General features: G+C 43.1%; 1 protein-coding gene across 1 annotated transcript in view; it reads right to left on the minus strand.

The window, feature by feature from the left end:
• Positions 1-24,982, minus strand: part of CFAP47 (cilia and flagella associated protein 47) — a 7,413,452-nt gene that overhangs the window by 6,381,670 nt on the left and 1,006,800 nt on the right. The window contains exon 9 of the mRNA XM_044071840.1: positions 9,934-10,159. Coding sequence (XP_043927775.1) covers positions 9,934-10,159 — 226 coding nt within the window. The remainder of the gene's footprint in view (positions 1-9,933; positions 10,160-24,982) is intronic.

Here is a 24,982-nt window from a genome sequence, read left to right on the forward strand (position 1 = left end):
TTAATTAAAAATAAAATACCAGTCACACAAGGGGACTAGAAGGGGCCTAAGGCCTAAAACTAAAGTGGTAAATAAAAGAAGGAATTAAGGGCAACAAAGTTGTCAAACCAGGTAAAGGGGTATTTAAAACTAAAGGTTTTAATGAAAAAAAGGGTACTAGGGGTCTAAGATAGAAGATTTTAGAATTAAATCTTTGACTAACCTGCCTGAGCCGGTAGAAAAGCACCTCGTCAGCTATAGCGGCAAACGAGATCTGAGTAGTTACCGCCTGGCATTGTGGGATATAGGGGAGCCTTGAGCCAGTGGAATTAGCTCTCAAGCTTTAGTATTGGCCGAGTTGGAGCCGAGGATCGGCTCCGAACCCATCCAGCAAGAATGAAGGCGAGATAGACAACTTAACATTCGCCCATTGCCACAGTCTGAGTGCTTCTCGACACAAGGAGTAAGACCTGGTCTCGCCCTGTTTGTTGATGAACCACACCACTGACATGTTGTCTGTTTGGATTGCAATGGTCCCGGAAGGAAGAGAGTTTGAAGGGCTTGCAAAGCTAGGAGCACTGCTCTCATTTCTACGACATTGATATGCAGATGGTACTCGTGAGGTTGCCAAGTGCCTTGGACTGTCCTGCCTAGATAATCCCCCCCCCCCCCAGCCTATCAGGAAGGCATCCATGGTCACTGTGGCTACCGGAGGGGGTTGTATGAAAGGTCTGCCCTAAATCACTAGTGGGGAGACCATCCACCAAGAAAGGTGCCTTTTGTAGGTTTGAGTGATCAGGATCACGTGAGACATGGGTAGCTCCTGGAAAGACCACTGCGTGAAAATAAGCCACTGAAGGACTCTCATGTGGAAACGCACTAATGGGACAAGAAGAATGGCAGCTGCCATGGAGCCTAGAGCTTGAAGGACATATCTGACTTGAATCCTTTTGTTCTGCATTAGAATTAACACTTGTTGACAAATAGTGGAAACTCTTTCCTGTGGTAATCTTGCAAACATTTCTTTTGTGTTTAATTCTGCTCCTATGTATGTGACAGACTGACAGGGCAACAAGGCAGATTTTTCAAAATTTACTGTATTGCCTAGTTGACTGCATGATGTGATTGTATAATCCCGTGCCTCTAGGAGTTGATGCCTGGTGGTAGCAGTCAGGAGCCAGTCGTCTAGATAGGGAAACACCTGGAATCCTTGACCCCTCAGGTGAGCAATGACTACTGCCATACACTTGGCGAACACCCTGGGGGCTGAGGTGAGACCAAAGGGCAGAGCTCTGAACTGGTAATGACTGGCCCCTACCCGGAAGCGAAGAAATCTCCTGGAGCATCTGTCCATCTTGATATGGTAGTATACATCCTGAAGATCTATCGAGCACATCCAATTGTCCTGACCCAGAAAAGGGAAAATGGACTGCAGTGTCACCATCCAGAACTTTTCTTTTTGTACAGATTTGTTCAATCTGCTGAGATCCAGTATTGGTCTCCAGTCCCCTGCCTTTTTTGGTACTAAAAAGAATCTCGAGTAAGTTCCGGATCCTAGTTGGTCTGCGGGGACTTCCTGAATGGCTCTTTTTTCTAGCAGTCTTGAAACTTCTGTGACTGCTTGATCCCTTCGATTACATGGGACATCTGGGATGGACTTTTTTGATTCTATGGGGGACTGATGGAAGGGAGTTTTGTAACCTCCGGATATAACGGATAGTACCCATCGGTCTCTTGTTATATTTTGCCAGGCTTTTGGGTACAGAGAAAGTCTTCCCCCGACTACCTCCAGAGGTGAGCAGTCAGGCAACCTTTCAGGGATGCTGGAAGGGCTTGGCAGAGAAGGTTTCTCTGACACCCCAGTTTTGCGGTCCCCCTCTGCCACGAGGGCGGCGTCTGATATTGTTGTTTGCCCCTCTGCCCCTGGGGGAAAAATCAGCACGTCTGTCAGGCAAGGGTCCCTGGGATTTTCGGAACCATATCTTTCCGCTCTTCTGACCCTTGGGATAAGGTCTGGAAGGGGTGGAACAATGGACTCCCATGGCAGAGAGAGTCTTCCCTTCCTGCTCACACCTGGTCAACGTGTCTTTCACCTAAGGCCCAAAGAGAAAGGAGTCATCAAAGGGAGTACTGGTGAAGGACGCTCAAAAGGTTCCACAAACTGACACAGCTGCATCCAAGCACGTCTCCTGAGAGCCACACCTGTCCCTGCGGCTCTGCTCGCTCCATCGGCTGCATAGGAAATCAGGCTCATGGAGAAGTTGACTATGGAATTAAGAGTTGCAAACTGAGAAGCTAATTTGGCAGGTACTCCCTCAGCTGGAGGATCTTGAAGGGTATCTCCAAGCTCTTTCAGGAGATCCCTTTGAAAACGTGTAAAATGGCATAGATAGTTCAGGGACCTCATTGAAAAGGTCGCTGAAGCAAACATTTGCTTTCCATATCTGTCCATCGTCCGAGACTCTTTGCTTGGAGGATGAACAGATGAAGAGGTTTCTGCTAACTCTTTCTTGGTAGCTGCTGCTACCACCATGGCATCAATGAGCACACCTTTGGAGAGGAATTGTTTGTCCTGGGGGGCTGTAATAAATTTGTTTGGTCTCCTTGGAGTAGGCTCCACAGAATCTGGAACTGACTAAGCCTTTCGAGCCACTACAGACATGAGTGGATCGAAAGGAGGAGATATCCAGGAGGTGGAAGGTTGGGAACCGAATGCATCCAGGTATACAGACTCTTCCTCGGTAGGGGCTAGGGAAGTCTGGTCCCCCTCTGTCTAAGCATTTCAAGGATGTCCGAAAAGGAAACATCTTCAGAGGGGGACCTTGGGGACCCTTCCGATTCATCCAAGTCTGTATCTGAGATGACAGACTCAGGGGAGTCTATGTGCTTCTTCTTGCACTTCTTCTTCCAGACAGGCTCTTCCGAGTGATCAGGGGAGTCTTAGGAAGAAGAGGGATCACCCAATGGGGTATCCTGGGGCATAGGTTCCCTACGCTTTGGGTCTGGAGGAGGAGTAGAGGTTGGAACAGACACCACGGGGAGAGGAGCTGATGGAGCTGGCAGTAGAGCTGTTTCGGGGGACAGCACACTCTGCATGACCTCAAAGGCATCCCGACCTCTAGGCAGAAAAAGCTCCGGCTCCGAAGAGACAGGAGTCCTTCTCCGCATTGAGGGCGATGGCTCCGAGGCCGATGTTGGAGCCGAGCTCACTTGCGCCAAAGCTCCGAGGGGGAGAACGGGGTCGGACAAGGGTCTGATGCCACTCCCCCCCTCGGAGCCGATGAGAAAGACCTGGCGCCTAGATCCCTCGATAGAAGGTACACAATCAAGGTAATCTGCGCCGATGTCAGAACCAAAGGAGAGATGATGATCGGTGCCGATGGTTCTACTACCTGCAGATCCATGGTCTCTGGCTCTGAGCTAAATGTAGTCTGAGGAGGAACGGAAATAGAGGCAGTTGGAGCTGATACCTGCTGAGGTGGGCTGGACAGTAATTTTGCCAGGGCCTGTGACTTAAGCAACCTATTTAGTACTCTCTCCACATCATGATCCGATAATCTAGAGGATCGAGAGGAGTGGGAAGAATGATGGCTATGTTCACTCTGTAACAAGGGTGACTGAGGTGCCGAGTGGCTGGGCTCCAAGGACGGAGACCTCAGTCTCTTATGGCACTGAGATGGCTCCAAAATAGCAGATGGAGTTGATGGAGGAGTTGCCTTGTTGGTGCCAGCTGGCACCGACATACTTGGTTGGTCAAGTAAAGGAGTCGCTCCGAAGGTGGAGCTGTCGGCTTGACAGACTTAGGGGATTTTGCTGGCTGAGTACTTTTAGCTGGAGAATCCTGAGGCTTCAATAATCCCCGAAGGATTAATTTGTTTTTGCGCTCCTGCAGGACCCTTGTACTAAAAGCATGACATATAGAACAGGAGTCCTGCAGGTGAACAGCGCCCAAACAATATACACAACTAGTGTGCCCATCTGTCAGAGACATTTTCTGACAGCATGAGTCAAACTTTTTGAAGCCAGATACCTTGGTATCTTTAGACATTTTCCTAACAACAACAAACTAAAGAACCACAATAACAAGAAGAAAAAAAAGTTCTAATAATTATTACAACTGAAATGACTAACCTAATAGAGGGGGTGGAGAACTCTCCAAGTTAAAACGAGTTCAAGGTAAAAGAGCGACGGACAACAAAGCACACACACACACACAATATAAGGCGATAAAGGGTATAAGTACTAAGAGACTAAGGTTAATAACACTTTTACAATTAAAATTTTACAATAACAGCAAAAATATGTAATATAAAACAATACTAAGCCTGAGCCAGTAATGAAGCAACCTCAAAGCTGAAATGGCAAATGAGATCTGGGTAGCTGACACTGGGCATTCTGGGATAAGGGGTAGTCTCGAGCCAGTAAACAGCTCTCGAGCTATAGAAGATGGCCAAGTCAGAGCCGAGGATTGGCTCCGAACCCAAACAGCAAGAACGAAGGTGAGATGGACAACTTAGCATCTACAGTTATGGTTTGAAGCCATGGTTCTTAGACGTTTCATAACTACCTTTGCCTTTACCTTGTCCTTGGGAAGAAGATGGACTATTTGCTGTTTGAGGGCAGAAATTCTGTCGGTGGAAGAAGTGCCATCATAGAAATGGTGTTTAGGTATGCGCCTATGAAAATAATATTCTGAAAGGGCAACAAGGCAGATTTTTGCAAATTGACTGTTATGCCTAGCTGAGCACACATTTCCAGTGTTGCATCCCTGGCTTGTTGAAGTAGATGCTTGGTGGTGGCAGTTAGGAGCCAGTTGTCCAGATACGGAAACACTTGGAATCCAAGACGTCTCAAGTGAGCCTTTACTACTGCCATGCATTTGGTGAACACTCTGGGGGCTGTAGTGAGACTAAAGGGCAGAGCTCAGAACTAATAATGACTGGCTCCCAGCCAGAAGCATAAATGACTTATTGATGCTCTGCCCATTTTTATGTGGTAGTATGCATCTTGGAGGTCTATTGAGCACATCCAATTGTCTTTCCCTAAAAAGTAAAGTATTGACTGCAGTGTCACCATTTGGAACTTGCACATTTTGACAAATTCGTTCAGTTTGCTGAGATCCAATATCGGCCTCCAGTCCCCTTGTTCTTTTTGGCACTAAAAATAATCTTTTGTAAGTTTCAAATCCTATTCGGCTTGTGTGGCCTTTTTGGATGACTCTTGCCTAGCAACTTTTGAATTTCAATAGTTGCTTGAACATCTGGGATTGTTCTGATATGTGGGAGAGGATGGCGAAAGGGAATGGAATAGCCTCTGGATATTATGCTTTGTACCCACTTGTCTTTTGTGATATTTTGCCAGGCTTCTGGGTACAAAGATAAATGCCCCCCAACTGCCTCCAGAGTAGAGCAGACAGGTCCCTCCTTTCAGGAGCACTGGTAGTGACATCTGCGAAAGGAATCACAGTAACCCTGGTTTTGCAGACCTCCTCTGCCTCTAGGAAAACATCTAAAATTGTTGCCTCCCCCTCTGGCCCAGGGGAAGGATTCACCTTGTGCATTTTGGAAAGCTCCCTGGGACCTTTTGAACCACATTTTCCCACTTTTCTGACCTTTAGGGTAAGGTCTTGAAGGTACAGAAAAACGTACTCCAATGGCAGAGAGAGTTTTCCCTTCCTGCTTGCATCTGGCAAGTGTGTCTTTAACTTTAGGCCCAAAAAGTAAGGAACCATCAAAAGGGGTGTTGGTAAAGTAGACTTGAAAGGTTCTGCAAAATTACACAAGCGTATCCAGGGGTGTCTCCTCAGGGAAACTCCTGAACCCACTGCCCTACTCGCTCCATCTGTTGCATATGATAGTCTCATGGAGGAGTTAACAATGGAATTTAAGGTGGACAGCTGGGAGGTGACCTTCTCTGGCACCTCTGCAGCCAAAGAACCTTGTAGAGTATCTCCTAACTCCTTCAGGATATCTCTTTGTAGCCTTGTAAAGTGTGTAAGGTAGTTCAGCAATCTGAGTGTAAAAGTCGCTGATGAAAAGATACGCTTCCTGTATCTGTCCATCGTTTGATAATCTTTGTTCGGAGGATGGACAGATGAGGATGTATCAGTAAGTTCCTTCTTGGTGGCTGCTGCCACCACCATAGCATCTACAGGTGCACCTTTAGTAAGAAATTATTTTCCAGTGGGGGCTAACAAAAACTTGTTTGGCCTTCGAGGGACTGGTTTCATAGTGTCAGGTGACTCCCACACCTTTCGGCTGACTAACTCCATTAGCTCATCAAAAGGCAGAGACACCCAGAAGGCTGAAGGTTGAGATCCAAAAGCCTTCGGCTAAACCGACACCTCATCAGAAGGGGTGATGGTGTTCCAGTTGCCTCTCTGCATTAGGATCTCAAGGATATCTGCAAAGGAGATATCTTCACAGGACAATTGTGGGGACCCTTCTGACTCTTCAAGGTGAATGTCTGAGGTGACAGAATCATTAGGGTAGTCTATATGCTTCTTCTTGCATGTTTTCTTTTGAGGGGGCTCCTTAGAAGGGTATTCTGGGGAGGTCTCAGAAGAGTCGGTTTCACCCAATGGGGGTTCCTGAGGCTGTGACTCTCTGCTGTCCGGTGGATGGGGTGGTTTCGAGACAGTAGCAGGTGCTTTGGAGGGAGGAATACCAGTATCCTTGTGTAGAGCTGTAGGAGGGGACAGCACACTCATCAGCTCAAAAGCAGAACCCACCGGCTCCGAGGACACCCCCTGGTTCCGAGGAAACAGAGGAAACCCCCAGATCCAGGCAGACCAGCTCCAAAGCTGATGTAGGAGCTGAACTCAACCGAACTAAAGCACCGAGGGGTAGACTCTGAACCAAAGAAGCTCGGGTCTGAGTGACTTCCCCCCCCAGGGCCTACTGGAGAACTTCAGCTCCCTGACACCACGGACAGCACCAAGAGTGTCGGAGCAAAGATCGGTTCTGGAATCTCCCAAAGGGATCCCAGAACTGAAGGGTCTACAGCAAGTGGTACTTGGCACTCCAGCTCCAAAGATCCAGCTTGGCTCGGAGGCGGAACAACAGTGGATGTAATAGACTTAGATGGCTCCAAAACCTGTTGGGTCGGAGCGGAGAACAATTTTGCCAGCGCTGGGGACTTCAACAGTCTGCGCACCACCCTCTCCATGTCATCATCAGACAGGCTCCTAGAAGACCTGGAGGATAGGGATGGTGAACGAGATCTCTCCAGAATGGTAGATCTCAAAGTAGGGGAGACTGGTGGAAGTTCAATGGACCGACTCCAAGTCACAGTTTCTTTCAGTTCTGGAGATCTTGGAGCTGAAGAACTAGGCTTATCGATAATAATCTCTGTCAGTTCCGAAGGCTGTGGAGCCGAGGAGGTGCCTGAGAAATTTTTGTCAATTTTTCAGGAGGCTCAGACTGAGCCGAAGAGACACGAGACGGCCTTTTAGTTGGTTTGTCCATTTTAGAAGAAGAGCACTTACTGGACGAAGAAGCACTCTGCATTGCTTCCTCAAAGATCGGTTTCAAGAGTCCTTTGACAATCAGTTTATTTTTTCCTCTCCTGCAAAACACGGGGCGCTAAAAGAGTGGCAGAATGTGCAAGTTTCCTGAAGATGGATTGCTCCTAAACAGTAAACACAAATGCTATGTCCATCAGTAATGGACATTTTTTTTGGGAGCACTTTTGGCACTTCTTAATGCCCAAAGGCTTATGTTCTTTCTCCCTATTTTCCTTAGACATGTTAGGGATGAAGAAATCCTAAAACAACTATAGAAACTGAGTAAAGTCCACACAGAAAAAACATGTCTAGAAAAATTATTAACACACTATAATAAACACACACAGCACATCTAGTGAAGCTAAAGGGGAAGGGGAATAGCTTTGCTCTCTAAAGAGAGCACTAGGGTCTCTAATTGAAATGGACCTAGTAAGCTACCAGAAAAGGACACAGAAAAACACTACTGCTAGCCCTCTAACTCAAATGGGCAGTTAGCTCTCTAACTTAAACGAGCTAATTAACTAACTATTAAAGTAATACACACACAATCTCAGTAATAATTTAAGCATATCACTACAGCAAAAGGGAACGGGATACACAATATAGGCCTGTTGAAAAAGACCACGGCCAAGAAGAAGCACACAACAGCGATAAAATAGCTACCTAAGCTACGAAAAAGCACAGAACTCACAAAACTAAGTAAGTAATTCTAAGTTCCAAATATAGAAAAATAGCAAAAACACAAAAAATACTTAGCCATGGCCAAGAGGAGAACATCCAAACTTGTAAAGCGTCAAATGAGATCTGAGGAATTGCACCACTGCATGATAGGATACCTGCTCTGCCACGAGTCAAGTTAGAGACTTTGAGCTAGTGTATTCGTTCAAACCCTTCCAGTAAGAATGAAGTTGCGATAGGACAACATAACATCATATATTTTGTAAACATTAGTTAGGTATTGCTATTATGAGAAAACAGAAAAAAAGTACCATTTAGACTAGTAATATAGTGCAGACCTCATTATTAAACAGATTTCCTATTCAAAATAAGAGAATGAACCAAGCGTAATATTATAGATGTGTATATGTATTCTACTGCTCTTAGAATAACCATTAAGTATAAAACAATTATTTTATGTTTTCTCAAAACAGAAAACAGAAAAACTCTGATGCTTTCTCTGGTGAAGGGATTGTACAGCTACAAATGTTTAAGAGAATACTAATGTCACATGATAGTTTTTTTTGGAAGTGGATATATCACAATTAACTAAAATCCTGAATGTAAAGAGGAAGAAGTTTCTGCTAGGTCTTCATTTCATTTTGAAAATAGAGGAGTCTGATATATACATGCCTTGAAACATATTGATGATAGAATTTCCTGAGTGTTTTGTACACAAATGATTTTGATTTTATTTTTAGCCACTAGATATTTTAACATGCAAAAAAAGATATCAAAAATAGCTGAGAGGAAGTAAGATAAATATGTAATTTGAGGCAACCCACACATTATTAGGTTTCTGTGCTGACCACATGCCTCCAGTTCCACCATCCTGTCTTGCAGAAAGAAAAACCTAGGTCACAACTTTTCTTTCTTTAGTACTGGAACAGAGTTGTATAAGAAGATATCCTTTCTGTCTTGGTCATTCATATCCCTAAATCAGCCACAACTGTCTTGGTTTGAGTAGATACTTGTCTGTAAGAATAAGCAATGATTCTGGTTTGCCCATTTTATATATATATATATATATATATATATATATATATATATATTTATTTTTACTTTATTTTGGTGCAGGATACCTCTTTTTTATTATGGCTATTCTCTTCATAGAAGTTTCAGCAATGTCAACTCAGAGTTAAACTGTCTGAAAGCTTACATTGTCCTGTGAATGAAAATGAAAAATAAGATAGTTTGTACCAAGAGGGTAAGGACAGCAAGTTTTATTTGAAGGTGGTCAGGAAAATTAGGGAAAGGAACTACCAGAGACCCCTTTTGAAAACCCTTATTTTAAGTTATTTAATTTGTTAACCAGGTAAACCTGTTAAGCAAAAGTACCTCTTTTCAAGTCTGACTTGGGAGCACTGTGTAGTTAAATGACTTCCTTAGAGTCACACAGTTGGCAAAAGGAGAATGACACTATCATGTCCATGACTACATCATTAACTATTCATCACCTTAATCTAAATCAGTAGACAGTTAAAACAAGAAAGGCTTAATGAACGGTAATAGACAAAAGGCTTGTTCTTGCTTAAGAATATCTTAAAACAAGAAAGGCTTAATGAAAGGTAATAGACAAAAGGCTTGTTTTTGCTTAAGGATATTCTAAACAACAAATTCTTGTAAAATATGAACGTGTACTTAGAAATGGAACTACAAACCATAACAATACAAAACGGATTTCATTATTGCTGTATGTGCTCTGCTATAGCAATGAATTTTATATTGCTTACATGTAATTCTTATGCCTTTCAGTGGGTTTGATACTGGCTGCTCGGTCATTCGGAAAGGCTACCAGTGCATTCTTCTCTAGGTTCCTTCTTCTTCTCTTGTGACTGTGTATGCTGCTGTTAGCAGCATTAAGGAAAGCCACCTTTGCAGACCCACTGTATCTGTCTATCTCTTCTGCTGTCACATTAACAAGTTGTCCAATCTCATTGCAACCAACAGGTGTTATGCCTAAGGATAAGAATGCAGGACTTCAGAAGCAACTTATATAAAATCTAGCACAATTTGCTATGTATATTTTCTCTTGTAGTCCATTGCCAGAATCATAATTCAGGCATTACAACGTTTGTAAACAATAAAGGAGTATTACAACCAATTATATAACAGTATTATTAGAACCAAACAAAAACCTTACCTAAAAGTTTAAAACAACTACATGTGAATGGATGTTATATACTGCTTCTTCCTGATGGTAAATACTATTCTCTGCTGTTAGTTTGTTACACAATAACGCAGTGCAGTTTTAGCATCACAAAACGTGTAAACAGACAAATTACATTTCAAAATATATTGTAAGGCAGGGGCACCAAAATGGTGCACCAGTTAGTGTTGCTGCCTCACACCTCTTGGTTTTCCAGTTTGTCTCTCAGCTTGGGTGTTTTCTGTAAGAAATTTGCATGATGTTACTGTGTTTGCTTGAGTTTTCACAGGGCACTGTACTTTCATCACACATTCTAAAGACATGATGCACATGAACTGGCAACTTTTGAAATTGCCAATAGTTATGCACACTTGTTTAAGTGACAATATGTCTGTGAGTGGCCTGTGATAGATGTGCATCCTATACAAGGCTCGTTTCTCTTTCTTACACCCACTGATGGAATAGGCTCCAGCTCCCTACACTTCTGTAACAGATAAAGTGAGCAATCGAAGAATGAATCAGTGAGTGAGTACATGATTGTGTTCCATTCAGTAGACAAGGTGCTATACAACAATTATGTGCCATCACCTGAAAGTGATTATATTTAAATAGCTGAATAAGGGAACACTTCCTAAATTAAGTGTTTTTCAGAGTGCCAATTAAACTAAGCAGTGTTACAATAAAGACAGAATTAAAAATACACATAAACAAACAGCACTGGCTGTAAATTAAGACCAATGAATGGGAATGCTGATTAAAATAATATCACAGGTCAAAATGGCAACATTATAGAAATTAATGTTCAAGGCTCTACTAAAAAGTTTGATCTAATTATAAAAAACTTGAACAATTGGAATCATAAACTTGAAATGCTTAACAATCTTATAAATCACTGTTGGGAAATCTTATAAAAAAATCAAACTTGAAATGCTTGACAATCTTAAAAATCATTGTTGGGAAATCCTATACAAAAATCAGTCAATGAAAAACATATGTCAGTAATACAAATAAAAAGTACAACATGAGACATCCCTTGAATTGGTGGAACTGGAAAACATCATAAGAATCACTGGAAAATGGCAGTCTTATTTCCAAGTGAGCAAAATGAGACAAGACCAAAGCCAAGTAAAATTGTTTGACTGCTTGTCAAAATTCAGAATAACTTCATACCAGTTTTATGTGTGTGTGTGTGTGTGTGTGTGTGTGTGTGTGTGTGTGTGTGTGTGTGTGTGTATATATATATATATATATATATATATATATATATATATATATATATATATATATATGTGTGTGTGTGTGTGTATGTGCGTGTATATATACATCACTATAAAACTATTTATATTTCTAGTAATAGTATTATCTACTTAAATATTAATCACGGAATGAATAATGTAGCAACACTGTCAACCTCCTTTTTATGAGCAAACATCAGCAATTTTTCTTTTCTCAGAGTTGCTATGATTTCTCTTTCATGACAGTCTCTTGGTTATAAAGTTGTACTTTTACTAAACAGATAACATATTTTGGAGGCGCTGCTTGCCATTAAGGCAAATTGTAGTTCAGGACCTGATTTTATACCACAAATCTTAATCAAAATACTACTAAACTGTTTCATATTTCATATCTTTTTCAGGAATAGGATCACGGCATTATGGGAGGTGGCAATGGTTAGGCCTATCAATAAAAGCAGAACAGGAATTTGATTTCCAACTACTTACCCATAACCCTTATATCAGTGCTAAGGAAGAAATATGAACATATCTTATTTCTTTCCTCTGATGAGCTTCTTTTAAATGCCTCTATGACTATGTGTCTGCCAGTTTCACAGCCTGTCTTTCAAACTGATTATATTTTATTTAAATATTACTGTACTGTGCATGCCAGCTGCCAGTAGATGTAATTTATTTGGTCTTAATAAAAGTCTTTAAGGTATCCCCATCAAGGTGCATTTTACACTGTTTTAACTTCTTTGACATCATCCCATATGCTTAAGTGTAGACTATAACCTGGTCAACTAATAGATCTTTCATGTTTATAACTGAAGAATCTTTTTTTCCAAATCAAAAATTAACTGTTATATTCTAGTGAACAATGATGGGGTCTATACTGCTTAATATTTTCATGTCTGTTGTTCAAGGAAGCATTTCTGTTTGGTGTGCAAAATCTGCAAATGACTATAAAGGGATTGCTGTGGTTTCAATAAGTGTTTAACAATAGAATTTACAAAATTGGCCAAATTAGCTTTATGCTTGATCACTTTTAAATGGGCTGAACTTTAACTCCTAAAATTATTACAGACTTCCACAAATATGCCTTCATGAAAAGAACCTCACTTACCCATTAATTGCATCATGCTTGAAATAGTTAATGTCTGTAGAGACCTAAATTCATTAATTGATAAGCTGGTCATTTTTTATCAAAATATTAACAATATCATGAGAAGCTGTTACTCAAAATAAAAATGATTTTTAGCAGTATAACTTCAAGATAACTTGTTATATTTGTACCCCTTTATACATTCTATGGCCTATAATATAATGTAATCAATGAATGCTTTTGCAACTGTTTTTATAACAATTTAAAAAAATTAAAATGATTAACACACCTTTTACAAACTGCATCCACTGTATGAAATATGAGAAAAAGAAGTTATTTACTCACCATAACGTTCCATGTGAGTTGTTCATCTCGCCTTCATTCTTACTGATGGGTTCGGAGCCGACTCGGCCAACTGCAAAAGCTCGAGGTCTTCAACCAGCTCGAGGCCAACTCCCTATCCCATGATGCACCCTAATCTTCCCTCAGATCTTGTTTGCTGCCAGCTGACTGCCTATTACCATTAATATGCCACTCTGAGAGCTGGATAAGAGACAATGCACCATATAACAAAGGTGACGGGGGTGAACAACTCACATGGAATGTTATGGTGAGTACATAACTTCTTTATGTGAAGTTGTTCTATCTCACCGTTCATTCTTACTGATGGGTAGCATCCCAAGCACCATCTTTCTCGGGTGGCTCACGGAATAATTTTCTTCAGAACTGTGGAACCAAAGGAGGTCCTGTCCCTGGAGGCCTTGTCTACTTTGTAATGACTGAAAGGTATGGGATCTTGACCAGGTAGCTACTGCACAAATAGAATCTAATGGTAACCTTGCAGAAAAGGTTGAGGTTGAAACAGATCTAGCAGAGTTGGCCTTTATTTTCTACTGTAAGGGAGCATTCTCTGAACTATAGATGAAGGAAATGCAATCTGATAGCCATCCTGACAAGATTACTTTTGTCACTGGGGCACCCTTTTTTGACTCCGAAAAAGAAACAATGAGCTGATCTGTTGATCTGAATTGTTTTGTTCTATCTAGATAAAATCGGACTTGCCTATGAACATCAAATTTGTGCAGCATGTGTTCCATCCTATTTGTGTATTTAGGAAAGAAAACGGGCAACTCAATGGACTGGTTAAGATTGGTCTCTGAACAAACTTTTGGTAAAAAGGATGGATTAGTTCTGAGTGAAATTCTGTCATAGAAAATCAGATAAGGAAGTTTGATGGTCAAGGCCTGCAACTCAGAAATCCTCCGAGCAGAAGTAATAGCTATCAAAAATATAGTCTTCCATGAAAGGAATTTCAAATGGCAGGATGAGGCTGGTTCAAAAAGAGGTAATATAATTCTGGAGAGAACAAAATTTAGATTCCATGGCATGGCTAGAGCTCTAGTTGGTGGTCTCAAATGAATGGTACCTTTAGGAAAGGCTTTAGAGAGTCGACGTGACATGACATTAGAATCTCGGAAGCCAAGATGAAAGTTTGAGATTGCTGCTAATTGAACTCTGATGGTAGCTGCAGCAGCTCCTTCACTGAAAAGTTTAGTCAGAAATTCCAGTATAGATGGGATCGGAGCTAGGTAGGGATCAACATCATTCTGAGATGCCCATAGAGAAAATCTCTTCCATTTGCTAAGATATAACTTTCTGGTGGATGATTTATGAGAGGATGTTATAATATGTTGGGCCTCTACTGAGAGGTTGTAAATCCTGGCTATTGCTGGAATTGGAGCAGCCAAGCTGTCAGTTTGAGGGAATGAAGAGAAGGATGAAGAGCCTCCAATGAATGGGTCACCCGATCCGGAACTGGGTCCAGGGTCCACAATCCAGGGTTCTTCCAAGAGATGAGGCTGGAGGAAGGGAAACCAAATTTGCCAAGGCCAATAAGGGGCTATTAAGATTATGGTCCTTCCCAGAGAATTTGCTTTCTATAATACTTTGGGTATCAGAGGGAAGGGGGGAAAGGCATAAAGGAGACCCAGGGGTCAATTGTGCACCAGTGCATCCCTTGGGGCATCCCCTGGCAGGGGGATCAGGGCAAAGTAGCTGCTGCATTTCCTGCTTGTTTGGGTTGCAAAGAGATTGCAGCAAGGCTAGCCCCACCTGGGGAATATCAGTTCCACTACTTGTTTCTTTAGGGACCACTCATGAGACAAAAGATTTGCCGTGCTTAGCTTTGTCTGCTATCACACTGGATCTCCCTGGGATGTGTATTGCTATCATAAAGTGCTGGGTGGAATTTGCCCACTGCCATACTCTCAGGGCCTCTCGACACAGGGATAAGATTTGGTTCCTCCTTGTTTATGTTCCAGACCAGTGAAATGTTGTCTGTCTGAATTACAATTGTTCCCGGAGGTAGAGAGTCTTGAAAGGACTGCAGTGCTAGAAGTACCACTCTGATATCCAGAACATTTATATGCAGATGAGCCTCATGTTTCCTCCACATGCCTTGGGCTGTTCTTCCCTGATAATGCCCCCTCCCTATCAAGGAAGTGTCCATGGCCACCATGGCTATGGGACTGTTAGAACGAATGGACAGCCCGGAGTTACCCGTTGAGATGTCAGCCACCATTAAAGGTCCTTCTTGCATGTATTCATTATGATGATTTGGTGTGACACTGGGAGTTTCTGAAAGGACCATTGCGAGAATAGGAGCCATTGTAGAATTCGCATGTAGATCAGAGTAAGGGGAATAGCAATTTGAGTACCATTGAGACTGGGGCTTTTGTCCTTGGAAGCAAGAGACAAACTCTTTCTGGAGGCAGACTTGACGTCATTGAAACTGTGTTTAGTTCTGCTCCTATAAAAACGGTTTGTTGCGATGGCGATAATGCAGATTTTTCTGAGTTGATGGCAATCCCCAATTGGTTGCAGAGATTTAAGGTTGTGTCCCTTGCCTGAATGAGTTGATACTTAGTGGTGACAGTGAGGAGCCAGTTGTCTAGATATGGAAACACCTGGAATCCCAAACATCTCAAGTGAGCGGTGACTACTGCCATACATCTGGCAAATACTCTGGGGGCTGTAGTGAGACCAAAGGGCAGAGCCCGAAAATGATAATGGCTGGCTTCCAGCTGGAAGAGTAGATGATCCTTGTATGGTCTGTCCATCTTTATGTGGTAGTACGCATCTCTGAAGATCTATAGAGCACATCCAATTGTCTTTCCCCAGAAAAGGGAGTACTGACTGTAGCGTGATCATCCAGAACTTTGTCTTTTTTACTGACTTGTTTAGTCTGCTGAGGTCCAGAATAGATCTCCAATCCCCTGTTTTCTTTGGAACTAAAAAGAACCTTGAGTAAGTTCCGGATCCTCTCTGGTCTGCTGGGACTGGATAGATGATTCTTTTCTCCAGCAACCTTTAGATGTCTAAGGCTGCTTGGTCCCTGTGACTGGGTGGAACGTCTGGGATTGGGTTTTTTTTGTTTTTTTTTACTAGAGGGGGTGGAGTGGCAAAAGGAATTGAGTAGTCTCTGGATATTATGCTTTGTACCCAGCTGTCTTTTATTTTTAGCCAGGTGTCTAGGTACAAATAAAGGTGTCCCCTGACTGCCTCCAGAGATGAACAGTCGGGCCTACTTTCAGGAGAACTGATAGGGCTTGCCAAAGAACTGATCTCCGTCACCCTGGTTCTGCAGATACCCTCTGGCGCGTGGGCAACATCTTCCATTATTACCTCCTCCTCTACCTCTAGAGGGGGTTTCACTATGAGAGTTCTGGAAAGATCCTTGAGATTTACGGAACCATATCTTTCCATCCCCCCCCCCATTTTGGGGTAAGGTCTATTTGGGGTAGAAAAACATACTCCGTCTTTTTCACTCCTGAGAAGTGTTTCCTTTACCTTTGGTTCGAAAAGGGATGAACCATCAAAGGGGTATTAATGAAGGAAGACTTAAAGGGTTCTGCAAAGAAACATAAGCGCAGCCAGGAATGTCCCCTGAGAGTGATTCCTGTACCCACTGGTCTGCTCGTACCTTCAGCTGTATATAATAATGGATGCATGGACGAGTTCACAATCAAATTAAGAGTGGAGAGCTGGGAAGTTACCTTGTCTGAAACCTCCACAGCTACTGAACCCTGCAGAGTGTCTCCCAGCTCCTTCAGGAGATCCCTTTGTAATCTAGTGAAATGTGTGAGGTAGTTCAGCGATCGAAGGACAAAGGCCGCTGAACTAAACATATGCTTCCCATATATGTCCATGATCCTGGATTCTCTATTAGGAGGATGAAGATATCTCTGATAATTCCTTCTTGGTGGCTGCCGCCACCACCATAACATCAACAGGCACTCCTTTAGTAAGATGAGCTCTATACTGAGGGCAAGTTATAAATTTATTAGGCCTCCTGGGTACAGGCTCTGTGGTGTCTGGGGACTCCCAAGCCCTTCGAGTGAGTAATTCTAGCAACTCATCAAAGGGTGGAGGTACCCAAGAGGTGGAGGGTTGAGACCCAAAAGCCTTCAGGAGGACTGACTCATCATCAGTAGGGTTAAGGGAGTTCCAGCCACCCCTCTGTTTAAGAATTTCTAAGATATCTGCAAAGGAGGTATCTTCTGAGGGGGACCATGGGGACCCTTCTGACTCATCCAAGTCAGTATCCAAAGTGACTGTGGGGAGTCCAGATTCTTCCTCTTGCAAAGTCTCTTCCTAGGCACCTCTTCAGTGGGAGCTTCTGGAGAGGTCTCAGAAGAACATGGCTCACCTAATGGGGCTTCCTGAGGCTCAGGATCTCTACGCTTTAATGAAGCATGTGATGAAGAGGCAGACACCGGTGCTTTCACGGAGGGAGCTGCAGGAACTGATGGAGTGGTCATCGGGGTGGACAAGGCCCTCTTCATAGCCTTGAAGGCCCCTTGGTCCTGAAGAGAAGAATCCCTCAGATCTGAAGATTCGATGGAAGCTGTCTGCACTGGTACAGAGGTCAGGTCCGAACTCACTGGAGCCGAAGCCTCGAGAGGTCAAGTCGGTCCTACTATCCTCCCCGGACCCAACCGTTGAGTGTCGGCTCCGAGATCCTTTGGTCAGCATCGAAGACATCAGGGCAGTTGGGGCCGAAAAGCCTAAAGTGGGTGTCATCCCTAGGGTTCCACAATCATCAGTTCCGCGCTCTCCGGCTCTGAAACTTCCATGCAAATCGGAGGAGGAACAGAAGATGTTGGGGGAACTAAAGTTGGCTCTGAAGCCCCCCGGGGTGGGTGCCGATAAAATTTTTGCCAGCGCTGATATCTGTAGAAGCTTCTTCACCACGTGGCCACATCCAAATCAGACAGTCTACTTGAGACCCGTGAAGAATGTGACGAAGCTACCGATTGTAAAATGGGAGATTTTAATGTAGGAGATACCGGCTCCAAGGTCAGGGACTGGCTCCTAACCATAACGACGGTTGGAACCAATGTCAAATCTTTACTAGAGGCTGATTTTGAAGTTGATGGACTCTTTGTTGGTTCCTTAGGCTTTTTGTAATGCTTGTCAGACTTATCCAGCGACTCTTGGAAAAAGGGTTTTAACAAAACCTTATCCATGAGTTTTCTTTTCCTTTCATGCAACACTCTGGAGCTAAAGGAGTGGCATATAACACAGCTTTCCTGCAGGTGTACCACACCCAAACTGTAGACGCATTCAGTATGTCCATCGGTGATGGACATCTTTTGCCCACATCTTGGGCATTTTTTGAAGCCAGACTTGGCTTTTTCCTTCTCCTGATGAGACATAGTATCAGAGACAAATATTCAGAAGCACAGAAGAAAATACCAACAGTAATATTTCACAGCAAATACTGCCCTGTAGATAAGAGGGCTCTAACACTAATGTCCACACTGAACCAACTATTAAAGCCTTGTAAAAAAAAAAAAGGCTCTGAGAAAATTTAGCTATTAATATAAATTTTAAGCTAAGTTAACTATCTGCCCTGTGTGTGTGTGTGTGTGTGTGGGGGGGGGGGGGCTCTAATTTTGCAGATAACACACACAATACAATGCTACAGATAGGGATAAAAAAAGGCCTAAAAACACGGCCACTAATATCTAATTATTAATATTAGTACAAGTTTACACTAAGTTAAACTATGTGATCTGTGAAAAAGAAGGGCTCTAATTTAATAGATACACACACTCAATATAATTCTAGAGATAGAGAGAATAAAGGCCTAAAAATCATGGCCACTAATATCTAACTATATTATATATTCTCTAAACTATCTAAATCATTAACTAACAGGCTAAGCTATTTTAAACACTTATTTATCAGAAAAATAAAGTTATTCCCTGGCCAGATCTGGTGAACGTCCAATCAAGTTGCAGTGGAAAACGAGATCTGAGGGAAGATCAGGGTGCATTATGGGATAGGGAGTTGGTCTCGAGCTGATTGAAGACTCGAGTTTTGCAGTTGGCCGAGTCGGAGCAGAGGATTGGCTCCGAACCCATCAGTAAGAATGAACATCGAGACAGAACAACTTCACATCTATTCTTAAAAGATTACTAACTTTACAGTTATACTCAGTTTATTACAAGCTACTCAGAGGTGGCATATTTACTTTTAAAAGTATTGGCATAGAAGACATTACAACAATGGTGGGTGACAACAGCTACTTTAAGACAACTTAAAACATGACAGCTTTCTTAATACTGATGTTTATCAACCTTTCCTGTAAAATTAGATATTCAGAATTATGCAATCAGTAATGGAATAAATGAGCATGACAACTGTGATGTGCTGATCCAGTTCATAACTTTAAAGAGAATGGCTGTTGCCCTCAGGGTCAAGCCTTTACAACCGGGATACAAACTCTATGATGGCCATGCATGAGCCATTGAATCTATTATTAAATATAGTATAACACCTTAACAATGCAGGTTTCTAGAACTAAATTCAGATCTCAAGTGAGTAAAATTACTCTTTTCATAGCATAGGTTCATAGGTAGGTACTAGGCTATCTGCCCAAAGGCATTTATAAGCCTAGCCAGAATGTGTTGGCTTTCGCCGCCCCCTTAGATTAGTTCCCTGTGCCTCTATCCAGCACAGCCACTGAAGTGATCCCCGGGGTAAACTTTCTGTTTCCCATCCACTCGTCAAGGTTTCTCTTGAAGAGTGTTAGTGAGGAGCTCTGTCTAACGTAGATTGGAATCTTGTTCCAAAGCATGGGAAGTCTCTGGGACAGGAATCTATCCCTCCAGCATGTCTTATTTATTGTTGTGGTGAGGTTTAGCTTGCTAGAGCATGTGGCTTGAGGGGATAAGGTTTTCTTTAGGTGCAGCATGTCCATTAATTCTGGGTTGGACATGGCCTTGTATGTCAGGCAGAGATCACCTTTGAGTAGGCGGTATGCAACCGAGTACAGCTGGAGTTTCTTCAGTCGAGCTGCATAGGGCATCTGTTTGAGGCCAGTGATCCTCTTGGTGAGGTACTTTTGTGGTCTTTACAGCTGATGCATGTGTCTTGTAAGGTACATCCCAAATGGGGCGTTCTACTTTATGATGGGTCTGATGAATGATGAGTAGAGGGACACAATGACCTCTTTTGATCTGGATGCAAACCCTTTTGTGATTAGGTGGGCCACATAGAAGGATTTTCTAACCACTTTGACAATGTGATTATCAAAGGAGAGATTACTATCTACTTGGGTCCCCAGATACCTTATTACGTTTTCTGTATTTAGGGGGCTTCCACCTATGTGGTAGTTTGTGTGTACTTTGTTTTTTCCAAAGGGGATAACTATGCACTTTTTGGCATTTAGCTTGAGGCCATGATTTTGACACCAGGTATCCGTCTCAGTGAGACTCTTTTGGAGGATGTCTGTGTCAGCCGGAGAATCAATTATAGCCCCTAGTTTGCAGTCGTCTGTGAACTTGGTCAGCCATACTCCTCCTGTGCTTGCCTGTACCTCTGAGAAGTATATGCCGAACAGGAGGGGTCCTAGAACTGAGCCCTGGGGAACGTCACTTGTAACTGGTTTAGAGTCCGACTTAGCTCCCGCAACTCTCACTATGTGGGTTCTGTCTGTGAGCCAATTGGCAACCCATCTTGTGACATAGGGGGTTTATGTTTAGGCTGGTGAGCTTGTCTATAATACCAGAATGGGGAATGGTGTCGAAGGCCTTTGCGAGGTCTAGTTATGCTATGTGTACCACCTTTCCCTTGTCTATAGCCTTGGTAACTGTCTCAAAGAAGTCCAACAGGTTTAGGAGGCATGATCTGCCCTTAACAAAGCCGAACTGGGTAGGGTCCAGTGTTTGGAGGTTCTCAATGTCTCTGTTAATGAGGTCCATGATGATGCGCTCCATACCCTTGCAGACCAAGCTAGTCAGGCTTATAGAGCGATAGTTCCCGGGGTCTGTTGTGGCTCCACCTTTGTGGAGTGGAATAACCGTTGCTGTGCACCACTCTATGGGTACGTAGCCTGTGGAGAGGCTGAGTTTGAACAGTGTGTTTTGGTGAGGGGTTAGTTCGTCTTTGAGCTTGTGTAGGATGCAGCCTGGGACACTGTCCGGTCCCATTGATGCTGTGTTTTTGGCTTTGGAGAGGGCTGTTTTAACCTGAATGTCTGTGATTTCAGGGGCTCTACATTCTTCTGGTATGGTTATGGACCCTTTTGGGGGTGGGAGGGGGTTGACGTTTGCACTGAATCTGTCTGCCAGGATGTTGGCAATATCGGTTGGTTCAGTGTATTTTGTGCCATTCTGCATTAAAAAATAATATGAAAAAATGTCATATTGGTTCACTAATGGAAGACAGAAAGACAATGGAACACAGATGTGATGCAATACCTTCTGCTGGGCCACTCCACTTGGAGGAGGAAAGCGGAAGATTGTTAGTACCGGTTTCTGCATTAATTTTATCTTTGTTCTCCCCACTTTCTGCATAAAGGAAGAATTCCCTAAACCTCAGTATGCAAAAATATTCATCAATTTCTCCACAAAACTGTCCTCAGTCAACTGCTTTAATGTGACAAAATACTAACAGATGAGCTCTGCTCCTGAGATCTTCTTATAGATAACCAATATATCAGACGTCTGACGATGTGTGTCCAGTGAAACAAATTAAGACAAAAGTGCTAAGGTTTTTTAACTAAACCAGAATGTTGCACTTATTTTGGTATTACAGTCATGTTTCTGCCATTTATTATTATTTTTGTTTAGTGTGGCAAAATATAATACCCCTTAAAAAGGACTGATAGTTCACTGGGTGTCAGTTTGGGGTAAAAAATGCTAACAGAAATCAGCCCAACTGTTATTGGATCTTGTCCTATAGTGCTGTTAGCCACCTCCTGGTTGTTTGAGAATCTGGCATGTTGAAGGTTGTGTAGTTTCTTCTTCTTTTTGCACACAACAATTCTTAATAATCTATTGTAGTTCATGTTTATTTCTTGCAGAAAAACAGACCCTGGCTCAAAAGACATCCTTTCTAGTGAGGAAAGTATGTTACAGAATTGTCACAGAAAGACATCATACTCTGCGTAAATTGCATGACTCATGTATTCCTCACTTTCTCACAGGTCCTTCTGTAGAGCTGCTCAGTATAAAAAGAAATGTAGGTATTCCTCAAAGAATTCTTTATAAATAAGCCTTTGGGGATAATGTTCCTTTTCTTGCACTGGGATACGAAAAGTTACTGTCAGGATGTTCTTCCTTCTTCTTGAAGTTATGCAATTGCAAAAGCATGCAGTGAATTATGGTACTAGCCATGATGGTAGATAGCACAGAGGATTAATGTTCCAAACTGTAATGAGCTGCATTATGTAACCAGTGGATACAGGGTTTGATTTGTTCAAGCATCTGTTTGCCTACTGTATGACTGTCAGCAAGCCACTTAAACAGTGCAGGTGGGTCACCTCTAAAAAGGCACAATTGTGAAAAGTGTTTGCCCAATAAAAGGTATTGTATCATGTCTGTGTTCCAGTGTCTTTGCATTTTTTAGGGCCAAATAAAAGGTATTGTATCACATTTGTGTTTCAGTGCCTTTGTGTTTTCTTTGCAGATCAATAACACATAAAATTATTTTAAGAAATAACTGAACAATCACTTAAGAAGACAAACACAGCTACTAGGGAAGGCATGCCATTAACGCCAAGCAATGACACTAAATAAGAAGTTATGTACTCACCATAACGTTCCATCTGAGTAGGTAAACTTCATTTGTCAACAACCTATGGGTCTTCGGATCCATATCGGATCCGAGCCGGCAGTTTCCAACAGCACAGATCCGAGCTCCAAGCTCCTCCCCCTACCCATAATCCCCTGCCAACCCTACCTGACCTCAGATCGAGTAGGCCCACAGCTAGATAAGCATACAAAAAAATCACCCGCAAAACTAGCTACATACCCTTGCCATAAGGAAGGTAACATCTCAAACATCTGAAGGTCAGGGGGACAGAGGGGGGGGGTCGGTTGCCAACAAATGAAGTTTACCTACTCAAATGGAATGTTATGGTGAGTACATAACTTCTTAATCTGAAGTAGTTAACTTCATTTGTGCATCAACCTATGGGACAGCGTCCCCAGCTACCTAAATCTTGGGTGGTCCTCAAGGAAGGATGTTCCGGAGCACTGCAGAGCCAAAGGATGCTCTCCCTCTGGAGACAATATCCAGCTTGTAGTGATTAATAAAGGTATGAGACGAAGCTCATGTTGCTGCTGAGCAGATATCATCCAACGAGAGTCTAGAACGAAAGGCCGCCGAGGTAGAGACAGACCGGGTAGAGTGGGCATGAACTCCAAGAAGTGCGGGCCGACCAGTACTTTCATATGCTAACAGAATACACTGAGAAATCCATCTGGACAGTGTGACTTTGGAAACAGCCTTTCCTAAGTTAAATTTGGCAAAGGAAATGAACAGCTGATCTGATTGCCTATGACCAGCTGTTCTGTGTAAATAAAAGCGCAGTTGTCTGTGCAGATCCAACAGATGTAACTTATGTTCCCCTTTATTTTGGTAGTTTGGAAAAAAAAACTGGTAGGTTAATGGATTGATTAATATTCGATTCGGATGCAATTTTTGGAAGAAAGGAGGGACTGGTCCTGAGGTAGATTCTGTCTTTGTGGAAGGACAAATAAGGTGGTTTTGCACAAAGGGCTTGAATTTCGGAAACCCTTTGAGCTGAGGGAATAGCTACAAGAAAGGCAGTTTTCCATGATAAAAATTTTAGATCTACTGAAGCTGCAGGTTCAAAGGGAGGGGCTGTAAGTGCCTGCAATACCAAAGTTAAGTCCCAAGGAGGGACTGATTCCTTCACCGGGGGTCTGAGTAAGAAGGTACCCTTCAGAAAGGCCTTGCATAACTTGGAGATCATCAACGGTCCAAGGTCGCTTCCTACGTGATAGTGAGAGATAGCCGCCAACTGAACCTTGACTGTAGAGGAGCTGGCGCCCTGATTGAAGAGTCCTGATAGGAAATCTAACACCGCAGGCAACGGAGCTGCTATCATAGACCTTTCTGGTGGATGACTTATGTGCCGGCACCAGAATAGCTTTGACCTGGGAAGAGATACCGGGAGTCCTAGCTAACCTTGGAACTGGATCAACCAAGCCGTGAGCTTGAGGCTGTCCAGATTCGGGATCAGAAGATCCAATGGATAGGTTATTAGATCCGGAATGGGATCCAGAATCCAGGGAGGATTCACTAGGTGAGACAAAAGATATGGGAACCAAGCCTGATGAGGCCAGAATGGGGCAATGAGGATTATCTTGTTCTGCAACTGACTGGCTTTCTGTAGAAACTTCAACATCAGTGGAAGAGGAGGATAAGCATAAAGGAGACCGGGGAGCCAAGCATGCACCAGAGCGTCTCATGGAGATTCCCCAGGTGGGGGAATTAGAGCGAAGTAGTCGTTGCATTTTGCATTTGAAGGAGAGGCAAAAAGATCACAACAAGGTTGACCCCAAGTGGAGAATACCTGCTTCGCTACCTTTGGGTTCAGAGATCACTCGTACAGCGAGAGGATGGTGCGACTCAACTTGTCTGCTAAAATGTTGGACCATCCCGGAATGTGCGTCACTATGAGAAAGCGGTTGGTGGAAATCGCCCATTCCCACACTCTCATGGCCTCTCGACAAAGGGGATAAGACCTGGTTCCTCCCTGTTTGTTGATGTACCAGACTACTGCCATGTTGTCCATCTGGATTGCAATCGTTCCTACGGGAAGAAGGCTCTGTAGTGCTTGCAACGCCAAAAGCACCGCCCTCATCTCTAGGACATTTATATGCAGAGAGGTCTCCGTGCTGTTCCACGTGCCTTGGACTGTCCTGCCCGCACAATGCCCCCCCCCCACCCGAGGCGAGAGGCGTCCGTGGTCACCGTGGTTAGGGGAGGGGACA

This window comes from Protopterus annectens, chromosome 5.part0, assembly GCF_019279795.1.
Source record: "Protopterus annectens isolate FY-2018-M chromosome 5.part0, PAN1.0, whole genome shotgun sequence".
NCBI lineage: Eukaryota > Metazoa > Chordata > Ceratodontiformes > Protopteridae > Protopterus > Protopterus annectens.